The sequence below is a fragment of the Heliangelus exortis genome, chromosome 1 (genome assembly GCF_036169615.1).
Source record: "Heliangelus exortis chromosome 1, bHelExo1.hap1, whole genome shotgun sequence".
NCBI lineage: Eukaryota > Metazoa > Chordata > Aves > Apodiformes > Trochilidae > Heliangelus > Heliangelus exortis.
The window spans coordinates 132541112-132553882 of NC_092422.1; the positions used below are offsets into that span (position 1 = coordinate 132541112).

General features: G+C 40.3%; 1 protein-coding gene across 6 annotated transcripts in view; it reads right to left on the reverse strand.

Moving 5' to 3' along the window:
• Positions 1 to 11656, reverse strand: part of ZFC3H1 (zinc finger C3H1-type containing) — a 38061-nt gene extending 26405 nt beyond the window's left edge. For 4 of the 6 annotated variants that reach the window (XR_011730368.1, XM_071766930.1, XM_071766935.1 and 1 more), the window contains exons 1-8: positions 10960 to 11635; positions 8656 to 9075; positions 5580 to 5644; positions 5132 to 5330; positions 4706 to 4932; positions 3050 to 3173; positions 1442 to 1539; positions 516 to 719 (exon numbers count right to left, since the gene is read on the reverse strand). Coding sequence is in view for 5 of the 6 variants with exons in the window: in XM_071766930.1 (XP_071623031.1) it covers positions 516 to 719; positions 1442 to 1539; positions 3050 to 3173; positions 4706 to 4932; positions 5132 to 5330; positions 5580 to 5644; positions 8656 to 9075; positions 10960 to 11542 (1920 nt within the window). In the remaining variant the exon portion in view is untranslated. Of the gene's footprint in view, positions 1 to 515; positions 720 to 1441; positions 1540 to 3049; positions 3174 to 4705; positions 4933 to 5131; positions 5331 to 5579; positions 5645 to 8655; positions 9076 to 10959 lie in introns of all 6 variants that reach the window. The other 2 variants (XM_071766923.1, XM_071766931.1) reach the window with 2 other exon arrangements.
• Positions 11657 to 12771: the final 1115 nt, after the last annotated feature.

Genomic DNA, 12771 nt, shown 5'->3' on the forward strand with positions numbered 1-12771 from the left:
AGTCAACTGCAAAAGACCTTTTCATGGGGTCAAAACCAACCTAAGTTTCCTAAACTACAAACTTTGCTTCTCATCCCAAAAAAGCCAAACCAACAAAAAACAAATCAGCTAACCTCTCAATTCCTTTTGCTACACAGTTGAAATAAAGTAGTATGTTGTTTTCTTACTGACAGCTGATAAATAATAAACATTTAAAAAAAACCCAACAACAACAAAAAAAAAAAAAAACCAACCCAGTGCCCTGAAAATACTCAATTTTTAGTACCTTGAAGTTTCACAATTCCTTCAGAAAAAAAAGACAAGCTGCAATTTATAATTCAAAGATTGTTTCAGGGTGGCTTTTGTTTGGATTTCTTTTGAAGAACAGAGGGCGATAGAAATTCAGAGACTATTAAGTCATCAGAAAGTTGGCATAAAAAAGCCTGTTATCCTCACTTAGCAGGTCACATTTAAGTTTTGGTCACAATTCCCATCTAAATGTTTATATTAAAAAAAAAAAAAAATCAATAGAGTACCTCAGATCTGAAAGCTCGTTTGTTGGCTAGAGACTTGAGTAATTCTTCTCGTAAGAGCATCTCCTCCTCCTCTTCCTCATCAGCAAATGGAGGCTTTGGTGGCTGCTCAGGCTCTTCAGGGGGAAGAGGTGGAAGAGGTGGAGGGGGTTCAAGAGAAACACAAGAAATACCCTCCACATAAAGCTGGCTCAAAGATGGTACAGGCTGAAATAAAGAGGAAAATGGGTTTGAAATGTGAGAAGTACTATTTTATGATTATTTAATAGAGGTTGACACCCAAATTATTTCATGATTTAAAACCAACTCAAACTGCAGTGCATTTAGATCACTGTCAAAGGCTGCTGATAAATAGTAATTGCGGAGAGATTATAATGGAAATAACAAGGTTACATTTGCATGTTAAAGAAGTGCATACATTCAAACTAAATGTAAGATTTCAGAACCAGAGCCAGTCTAGCCACAGAAACGTCTCTGACAGATAGGTACATGACTGAAAAAACACATGGTTTTATTAATTTGTCCTAGCTAACAAAATTAGAATTTCCCATAGTCAAAAATTCCGATGGTGTCATGGCAAGGAATGGCAGATTTCTATTGCTTTACTAAAAAGGGTAACATGTATTGAAGAAAAAATGCACAGTAATTCAATTTCCATGTGGACTCTTAAATGAGAGGACAGACACCATATAGTAGAAATGCTGAAAGAAGGACTGTGATGAGCTACAGTTTTATTACTTTCCCCTCTAGGTAACAAATCAGAGAATAAGTGTATCTACATGCATGGCCTAAATATAAAGGATAAAGTTGCCCTGGACTAACAATTCCACCTAATTATTTTTCTGTATCCTAACTTCAGCATTAGAAATAAGATACAATATTATAATTATCAACATTTTCAAAACCACACTTATTTCAAGGTTACTTACTGGAACCGGAGGCGGCAATGGCAAGGAAATCGGTGGTACTGGAGGTGGAAAAAATCCTATTGGACACTCAAAGAAAGAAGGCTGCACTGGAGAAGCAGCTGTAATTAAATAGATTATCAAGTGTAAGGACTCTGGCAGGTAATTACTAAGCATCAACTCAGGCTTATACTTCAACTGAGTTAGTGCTGCAGAAGAAATGAGAAATGTTTTTACTATGCACCAACTTGAAAGTTAACACCAGGCATATAAAAATGCATTTATTTGATACATATAGGTATATATATAGTATATCCTTTCTCTATTTTACAAACAAAATTCAAGTAAAGCCAAACAGTACCGCTAAGGTAATAATACAGAATTATTCAGCCCTCATATTTGATTATCTCACAGTCTTCTGATTACTGGCTACCAAAAATAAATTAGGACAGAAGCATAGCAAAAGCACAGCTGCTACTGAATTCTGAAACATAAAACTAGACCCTGAGAGGCATCACCAAGACAAGATTAATGTATCTTAGATACCCAAAACAGCCAGATGCAGTATTTTAGCCAATTAATGTATAAGGAAGACTAACAAGAAAAGATGAAACATGAAAAGCAAGATAACTAAAATGGCCAATAAAGTAATAGGCTTTGGGAAACTTTAAGTTGAGATGGAACAAGGAAACATGAGCAGTATAAATGCACCTCAAACTCAAGTCAGTAAACTATATAGCCTGGAAGAGAGTTCTGGAATGCATATGCAAGAGCACAGGTGCTCAAAGCAGAGCTGCTCCTAAAGTCAGGTAGCTAGTAGCCTTGCCCAGTAAAGTTTCAAGTATATTTGCTGGTGGGGAACTCACAATGCTTCCAGTTAACTTGTTCCAGTGTTTGACCATTCTCTGTGAAAGTTTCCCCTTTTATTTAACCAGAATTTATTTTGTTACAACTCAAGTGTTGCCCCTCATCCTTGTACTGCACACTCTACACAAGAATTTGGCTCTATATTCTCTATACACACTAGATAGCTGAAGACTGCAGCAAGTCTTCTGTAGCCTCAACACAAACTCAGCTCTCCCAGGCTCTTTCCATGTATCAAGTGAACTTTATGAAAAACAGGCTTGAAGAAGTTTCCCTTAGTCAAAAAGGTCTAGACTCCTCCTAGAACATCATTATCTCTCTCTTACTGTGAGGCCAGACAACTGATGTGGTCTCAGTTACTAACAGCCTCAACCACACACCATAGTCACAGTGCTGCAGTTCACCTTTAAATCACCAAAAGCCACACTGCTGACTCACATTTCACTTTATGTCCACTGTGGCCAACAGGTCCTTTTTTTGCAAAACTACTGTCTGTTCAGCCAACACCCTGGAGGCCCTTACTTTCTGTACAGCTGTTCAGTGATGTAAAAGAATGAACTCTACAGTACTGCAATGAGAGTGCTATCACCTTGAAGACCTTCAAAACACTACTACAGCAGAGATGGAAAGAGTCAGCATTAAATCAAGATTACTTAACCTTAAAATGTTTGTTCTGTAACTGTCACATCTCAAAAGAAAAAGCTCATTTCCTACTTTTTAACTGTTTTTCACCAGTCATAGCATAAGAAAACTGTAAATAAGTCTTACCTGGAGAGTTAGTTTCACTATCTGTATCCATAGCAACTTCATCATAATTATCATACTGATATATACCTCCAGCACTATCTGTAGACTGCTTATCGAAAGACCATCTAAAGTCCGTATCTGAAGACTAAACACACAAAAACTATTTTAATTAGCTGGTTTTCTGTTATTCTTCTACAGCAAAGCAATTACATTTTAGAAACAAGCCCTTATAATGATGTCTTCTAACTGCCTCACAAATAAAATTTACTTAGCTTATACAAGAAGAGCAAATTGAATATTTCTCTTTAATCAAATATACTGCAAGAAGTGACTTGAGAAATTAAGACACAGTTTTAAAACTGGATCTCTCTGGGGACAGGGAGGTGTGCAGAAGTTTCATGATACAAAGAAATAATTTTTAAATACTTATTAGGTCATTATGTATCTGGTAAATTGCCGCAGTTACATATTTCTGAAACACTGACAGATAATTAGATGCTTCATTATTTCTGTTAATCTGTCATGGAAATTACCAACACCACTTGAAGCACCCTTGATAGAGATGATACAAAATTGCACAAGGACCATCCACACTCTCACAGAGGTTGTGTGCTTAGGTGAAGCATGTTCTGGTCATTCTAAGACTGATGCCTAAGATGTAGAATCCTTTTTTTTTTTTCCATGCCCAGAGATTGCCAACTAATACATCAGATTGTTGAAAGGATGCCTAACTCTATATAATGCCAATGAATGCTTACAGTGAACACTGGAAATACACATAACAGGTAAGTATTTCTCAGACTCCTCAATTTGTATCTTTCAGAGGCATATATTAGCTTATAGAATACATACTGTTCAGTTAAACAGTTTTAGCCTCAAATTTCCACTGATTATTATAAATGTGACTCCTCTACAACATGACTTCGAATAGGGAGTCCCAATTCTTAGTTGTAGTTTCATTTCTCCTTACAGCATCTGTATCTCAAAGCACTTCATTTAGCTGCAGCTGCTTTATTGCTTCCATCATAAAAATTAAAGCTGAAGAAAGTGGGTCTTTCTGCAATGTGATTCAAGTGCAAATGATTGAAAAAAACAGGACGAGAGGATGAACACAGCCTACAAGTGCAGTGTGATGACCACTGCAGTAACGCTATTGCTTCATAAATCTGACACAATTCTGCCATCCCATAATGAGGCTGAAGTAATTGTCATTTGTGTCTGGGCACATTTTGTACCTTAACAAGACTACTAAGAAACCAAATTTCAAATAATATTTTGCAAGAAGCAGGCCACTGAAGTTGTACAGACACAAAGAGTTTGAAAATGTGAGCACAAATCTAAGAGAAGCCAAGAAAGTTTGGTTGAATGTGTTTTGTTAAATTACAAACTGCTCTTTGATCACAATTTTCAAAATAAAAACCTTCAGAATGAAACGCTTTACCACCAACTTGCAAATGTATAACTCATGAAAAATTGATTTTACAAATCTCAAAGGGAATGCCTGTCTAGCATAGGATTAAAGCACTAAAAATATTAAAATATTTAGCACTTATCTTTCTCTTTTTTTCAAGGCAGGAGTGAAGGGGGAAGGAGGGACATCGACACAGCAGAGGCAAGAGAGAAATCATTCATGAATCCCTAATGTAACATCTGAACACCATAAAACAAATTTGTTACCCTGCTTCTTGATCTTCTTTTCCCCCCAACTAGCTTCATAAATCGATTGTACTGCTCTTCTTGATTTGAAAGGTCCCTAATTTTTCGGATTTCTTCTTCTCTCTTTCTTCTCTCCTCTTCCTCTTCTTGTTTCCTCTGGTCTTCCTCTTTCTGACGCCTGTCTTGCTCCTTTTGCTGCTCTGTCTTCTTTGATGTCTTTGTCTGTTGCTTCCTCAAAACTTGCTTGGCTTTAAATAAAAAGATACATTATTAACTCCTATATGATTCCCCCTAACCCTAGATTCTTCAAGAGGTTTGAGTAGATGTATGAGGTTGTAGAAGGCTCACTGCCCAATGTTTCACATAACATACTATGTGGGTTTGTGGGTTTTTTTGTTTCAGAGGTCATGCCACTGATTGCCATTTCAGTAACAATAAATTTATTACCTGTAGCACTACTTTTTTTTGTTGAATGTGCTTTTGCACTGGCTTTGACTTTCTGTGTTACACTTTTCGTTTTTGTCAATTTTTCCTTGCTTTCCTTCATCACCTGTTGTTCTTTTTGCTGCCATTTTTTACTAGCAGACTGAAGTGCAAGAAGCCTAAGTTGCAATTCAGACATCTCCTCCTCATCATCAAGCAGCTTCTTGAGAAGAAAAGAAAAGAAATGATAAGACAAAAATCAAGGAATATCATTTAATAACTAAATATTTCTTAAGAAGTCTTTTGACTTAAGAAGTCTTTTTTTACTGAAAGAAAGCTAAAAAAAACCTGCCATACTGGTAAGTGTTATTCCTTAAAATGGACTGTTTCTTTTGAAAAATTCCTGGACTGCAATTTGGAAAAAAAAGAGTATCATAATGCAATGACATACCACAGAGGAATACTTCCTTACCTTTTCAGATGTAGCATCTGAATTGCTAAGCTTTCGCACTGATGTTTCCTCTTTGTCTTCTGTACCTTCCAAAAGAAAAACAGTATATTTTAGAACTAGCTGTTACTTATGACAGAGCTACATTGAGAATGATGTACTGAATTTAATCCACATAAATGCATTTTATCAGTGACACTGGTACACAGGGTAAAAGAGAACAGCAGTTGTATAAGATAATATTAACAAAAATTAATGTAAACATGGTATGTCTTATGAAATCTACATCACCATGATGCCAGAAGCCTAAAGCAATATTTGTCATTTTTAAATAATTCTCTGTCTTAAGAGTGGGAGGACATAGCCACTGAATGCTGTATATTGACTACCATCTGCTGAAGCAGGATGTGATAGCTTAGCTACTAGCAAGTTTTAAAACTGTCAAAAATCAAATAAACTAACCATGATTAGACTAACCCAGCTGCATACAGAGTAGAAAGATGAGCTAGAAACACAACACAATAAATATTAGAAAAGATATGTAACCAGGGTCATAGATAAAAGGTTGCTGCTCCATGTGGAAAGAAGCAGAACACTGCTGGAGTGGATGGATGTGACTGAAAGACGGACAGATAGGTATAAAAGGGATGGCTGTAACTGAATCATAAAAAATCGTTTGAGCCCTTTGCTGCTTTACTTCTCTGTCCTTTCTTTACCGCTGTATCTTGACCCGAGCTGTGGGAAAGAGCCACACTTAAGGTTGCCACATACTGCCCAAAAAGTAGAAAAACGAACAACAAAAAAACCCCAAATTTTGGAGACAAGTAGAAAAGATGACATCTTGCCATCTGTTTTATGGTATCATCTCATATCAGCTGCTCTTCTGAGTATCTCAGATTTCCTGGCAGCTATTTTGAGTAACTGGTCAGTCTTCTGTGGAATTAAAAGCCCAAAACTGCAGAAAGAACACACTTGGTTCAATCCATGCCAAAGGAGAAAAGAGTTATGCTATGGAAATTAATAGTAAATAGTAATGCTTTCCTGCTGAACATTAGACATTGGCACATTGATATCTTAGGCCACCTAAATGCCATATAGCCATCTTATTATATAGTGTGTAGTACATATACATGTTCATGTTTTATACATAGTATATTCTCTTATACTATTAGATACTTTAATTATTATAGCTAATAGCTATTTATAATTGATAGTATAATTATAAAAATCTATATACAACCACATATATATACGTTTATCTGCATCAGAGGAAGGAAACAAACATTCAGAGAAGCTTGGATCTCTTTTCCTGCATTAACCTTTCTTCAGAGAGAGATCCTTTCCCACAATTCAAATTGGTAGAAAGTAAGTTTGCACACAATACAGTTTTTATGCTCTACCTAGCATTTTACATAAAGTCACATCCAGAAAGGCACTGTTTAAATATACCAAGACCTTATACCTAAACAAAAACAGTATGGACCAAATGCTGAAGATCTTCCTGCTTGCACATGCATCTTTTTTAAAAGCACACACCCAAAAGTCAGAAATAATATCAATATCCGTACGTATTCTAAAAGAAAATTCAAGGAAGCAAACACCCAAACAAATCAGTCCACAAGGACATAGTTGGTACAGTAGTTTCTGTGACGCAGACATATGCAGGAACATACTACACAAACTGAAACTTCAAACCAGAAGGGGACAACACATACAGAAGAAACTAACAGGAAAAAAGCAGGGGATGCTGCAAAGCCTCTGTCAAAGCAGTTGAACCACAGAAAATTACTTCTAGCAAGAGAAAAACTTCAGAGTTGTAAAACATCCAGAACTCCATTCAAAAATTTAAAACCCCACATTTTGCTAATTTACTAACATAGGCATAATGACATATGAATCTGCAATAACAGTCAGTTTTTTCTGCTTGGAAGCCTGAATTTCATTGTCATATACAGACATAATACATATCTGTCTGCTTTCATATTATTTTCAAATTGATGTCATACATTTGAGTGGCCAGAATCTATTAAGAGGAAAGGCACAGTGGGAAAAAAAAATAACTAGAATGAGATGATTTGACAACCAACTATCATCAGATTTCTTTTTCAGTTCATTTACAGGCTTTATCTTTCAAATCCTTACTCCAAGGTAACATAAATCATCCTGACTTAGTGTTCTAGTCCTACCTTTATTCATATTCCCACTGACCTGTGCTCTTAATCCATCCATTTACTACTGCTATGCCTCTTCCCACTGCAACCAATAGCTCACACACATTGACAAATTAGCTAAAAGAATATCCCCAATATCCACAAGCGTACTGCCAACCACAGCAAAAGCTTTTTAGAAAGAGATGAAGCCTCCAATTAGTAAATTTAAGCTAGCTGCCTTATTTTGCTCCAAATTTTTCTCAAAGTAAGCTTTTAGTTTTACTTTTTCCAACTTTTTTCACTTTTACTGCAGGTCAGCTGGACACAGTAACTAACTGGTTCACCATCTGAGCAATTACATTTCTTGGCCTGCATTCCAGAATTACCTAGACAAGGTATTCTACCCTTTGGCTACATTTCTTCCATAAATCTTTTCAATCTACAGTCCATTATTGCTTCACTATTCACAAATATCTATTATGACCTAAATGTTTCTGGTGAAAGTATCTATGCAGGCCTGTTACACTGAAGAGGAAACATGGCAGATGAAATGCAGAAAGAGATGCCTCTAAATGTTATCTTTTCAGCTAAAAAACCCCAGCATTTTGCTTCTACTTAAAAAAAAAAAAAAATAGAAGGAAAGCTATGCAAAAGCAAATTAACTTTGCCGTGAATCATATTTAAAACCTTTGAGTTTTGTCATCTCTGCCCAACTACCAGTCTAAGAAAACACAAAACAAAAAACATACTTCAAAGCCTGTTTATGTAACTCAATGAATGACATTAAACAGGAATTAAGTACATTAAACCTAAAACTTAAAATATTTAAAATTTTAATTAAAATTGGTATTTTAATTGATAGGAAAATTTCCACAACACTTAAGAAAATGAGATAGATAATGGCAAGCAAGGAGATCTTTACAAGCTAAAACAACTTTAAAAGTATTTACCTTGGCTGGATTCTGTGACTTCAAATTTTTGTGATGACTGTTTTGTTCCTTCTTTGCCTTTTTTTAATCTGCTTCTCTCAGCCAGAGTAGGCAGCTTTTGTCTGAGCGGTTTCAGTTCAAAAGCCTGAAAGCCTATAACCGGATTTTTCTCCTCAGGAGGTACTTCTTTTATAGCATTCATTGTAATACTGTTACTTTCTACGGTTATTTGGTCCACAGTGTCCACTACTTTATCATCTTCTTGTTGTTCATTTTCTTCCCTGTTGCTCAAAGCCAGTCTTTCATCTTTATTAATGTATTCAAGCTCTAATTGTATCTGCTTGTACTTTAAGAGCAGATCCTCAAAACTTTCTTCCACAGAGTTTTCATTTTTAGAAGAGTAGTTCTGCTTTCTAGATGGGGACCTTCCAAAAATTTTGGCTGAATTACTTGTCAAGAAAACTAAGACAAAAACATTCATTACCTTAGAACAGTGATGATATTATCACTGAAGACCAAATTATGACAAGCAGAACTTATAATAATTCTCATTTTACTTTTACCTTAAGGCTAGCTTGGAAAATATCCCTTATAAATATGAGCAGTATGCAAAAGTTTAATCATTATTATATATTGACAGCTTAAACATTTTCTCAAATCAGTAATTTAAAATACCCTACTTAAGACAATTTCATGAACCAATGAGGAGTTGTCTCTTGTTCTCACCATCTTCCCAGAAAAAACAGGTGAAGTACTGAGAAGATCCCCTATCACAAAAAATCAGGCTTCCAGAGTCTGTCACTCAAGCACTCAAGTCCCCACCTGCCATTCTGAAAAACACAGGTCAAATTCAGTCTTACTCATTTTATTCTTTCATAAAATGCTAAGTGTAGCCACAGTACAACTACACAACTGCATTAGCTGTTCCTCAAAAAGAGGCAAAGCACGCAGTAATTAACAACTGAAGGGAATAAATGTCATAGAAGAGCGACAGTATTAGACTGTTCTCTATCGTGTTTAAATGGAAAAGTGCATCTTAAGTACTAGGGAAAAGTGCATCTTAAGTACTAGGGAAAAAAAGAATTCATTTTCTGCTTTTGGTATGAAAACCTAATTCTCAGTTTCAAATCCTCATTTGAACACATCTTCACTCACTGTCCATGAGATATGATCCTTGAATGAAGAGTTCTTAGGAAAACTTCATCAATCCTATAACTTTACCAGATGAGATTCAAGAAAACTATTTCTATCACTAGCTTACATATTCCATCCACATTAAAAAAGAAAAAATTACATTGATAAATAATCTTGTATCTGAAGTCAAAGGATCCAGTGAGTAGCTTAAGGGCTGACACAAGTATGAAAAATTCCCGTTCCTGGGATCAACCAGCACAGTCAAACAACACACATCCTTTAACTACTGGGCGAGGACAATAAGACACTAAGATTCAGGAAAATAGTTTTAAAACACTAGTTCTCTTGCTCATTTTTTACTATTGTCTACATTTTCAGCTAAGTAACAATGCAGTTATGTGAAGTTTCATTATTACGCTGCCAACAAGCTGCATTTGTAGTCAGTTCTTTCTCTACAAAAATCCTGGAGAATCAGAGGAGCTTTTGCCATCATTTTCAGAATTCTTACTCCTAGAAAGAAGAGATTTAGGACTCTTAAACGTCACCTAACCAACTCTAAGAGCAATCAGTTGAGAACAGCCTACAAGGAACGTAGAGTACTACTTTACAGAGAAATAGAGCTTTCCTTTGTTTCCCAAACACCAATATAAACAACACTTCAACTTGGAAGTTAGCTTTAGCTATATGTGACAGCCTCTGAAGGTCTGGAAGCAAATACGGAAAAAACAGTGGATCCTTCATTGCCCAATAAGGGAAATTAAGCAGCTTAGGGTTTTAGCTTTGCAACTGTGACACCTTAATTATACACATTAAAACTGCAGCATCAAAGATTGACCCCGCTTAGAATATTCACACTTCGGGCTAGAAAAACAGCGGTCTGGGATTCATTCAAGTAAGGATTTTTTTCAGGTTACGCTTTTTCCCTAAACAGGGACTGATCGGCTGCAAGCCAAGTCACGGCGGTAATCCGGCTTGCCCACAGCCCCCTCGACAAGCAGGACCCACTGCCTCGGCCAACCCCGGGGCCTGGAAGGGCGGCCTCCCCTTCCCCTGCCCTTACAGCACTGCCAGTTCCAGAACGGGAGAATAAAGCGTCGCTTCTTGGGGCTCCCGGTCACGTTACGCGGCACTGGCACACGCAGACCGACCGCAGCAGAACGGCCCCCCCGGCCTCTCACGTCCCAAGGATACATTTTCGAGGTGAGGGCTCCCTCCAGCCCTGGCTGTTCCCCCCTGCCCCTCCAGGCGGCCGCCCCGGGGGGTTGCCTCCTCGATCGCCGTCGCCACGGCTCCTACCCCAGCGCCCTCCACCCCTGTAGGGCCGGCCTCGGAAGCGGAATCTGTCCAGGGCATTGTGGCTTCGCTCCCAGAAGGAGAGCCGGGGGCCCGTCTCGGAGTGCGAGCCCGATGACATCCGCGGAGCTGGCATGGGCGGCGGATGGGAGCGGAAGGAGTCCTTGGGCCGATAGCCGCCGTGGCCGTGCAGGTGCCCCATCTCAGCCGGGGGCTGGTGCCGCGACCGGGGAAAGCGCCGACAGGAGGAAGAGAGGGAGATGCCCCCGCGGAGGCCGGGAGGCGGCCTGCGCCTCGAGTAGGGCCTGCTGCTGACGAGGCTGCCGCCGGGCTCGGAGCCACCGCCGCAGCCGCCACCGCCGCAGCCGCCGGAGGGCCCAAAGCTACTGCTGTCATCGTCGCTGATTTCGCCGTCTTCAAGCTCCCCTTCTTCCTTCGGGGAGAGCTCGCTAGGATCCAGCGCCGCTTCTGCGGCCGCCATAGGGCCCAGACCAACGCTCTCGGCGAGGGAGAGCACGATCCACCCCACCCACTCCACCGCTTTCGTTTCCTGCGCAGAGCGCCCTCACGCCACGCCACGCCACGCCCCGGGCCCTGGCCACGCCCCGGGCCCTGGCTCCGCTCCGCCCCGCCCCGGCCAAAGTGTCTCGCCGCCACCCGCCTCGCCCCAAGCGGATTCTGACTGAACCACAACCGGCACGCTGCCTGCTCGGAGAAGGCCCACGCACTGGGCAGGGGCGGAGGCTCCCGAGCACGGGGTATCCTGGGTAATGTAGTTCCCATCTCGGGGCCGGGCCGTGTCGGGCAGGGGCGGGGACACCGTTGGCTCAGCCTATGGCCAGGCTGCGGGGTCCCAGCCGCCATGTTGGTAACGGAGGCAGAGGCAACGCCGCCATCTTGTTGAGAGGCAGTGAAGTGCGGGGCAGTGCATGGGCAGGGACATCTCCCACTACACCAGGTTGCTCAAAGCTTCATCCAACCTGACCTGGAACGCTTCCAGAGCGGGAGCAGCCACAACTTCCTTGGGCAACCTCTTCCAGTGTCTCACCACCCTCAAATTAAAGAATTTCTTCCTAATGTCTAACCTAAATCTCCCCTCGTCTGTGTTTTAAACCATTTGCTCCTTGTCCTCTCACTACACACCTGTGTAAAAAGCCCTACCCCAGCTTTCTTGTAGGCCCCCTCCAGATATTGGAAGGTTGCTATAAGGTCATCTCAGAGCCTTCTCCAGGCTGAACAAACCTGACTTCCTCATCCTGGCTTCATAGGGGAGGTGCTCCAGCCCTCTGATCATTTTAGTGTCTCTCCTCTGGACACGTTCCAGGAGCTCTGTGTCCTTCTTGTGCTGGGGACTCCAGAACTGGACACAGCACTCCAGGTGGGGTCTCACAAGAGCAGAGCAGAGGGGGAGGATCACCTCCCTCAATGGGCTGTCTGTGCTTCTTTTGATGCAGCCCAGGACCTGGTTGGCTTTCTGGGCTGCAAGCACACACTGATGGCTCATGTTGAGCTTCTGGTTCACCACCACCCCCAAGTCCTTCTCCTTAGGGCTGCCCTCAATCCTTTCTCCTCCCAACCTGTATTCATGCATAGGATTGCCTCGACCCAGCTGCAGAACCTTGCACTTGGCCTTGTTGAACTTCATGCAGTTTGCATGAGCCTACTTCTCCAGCCTGTCAAGGTCCCTCTGGATGCCATCCCTTCCCTCCA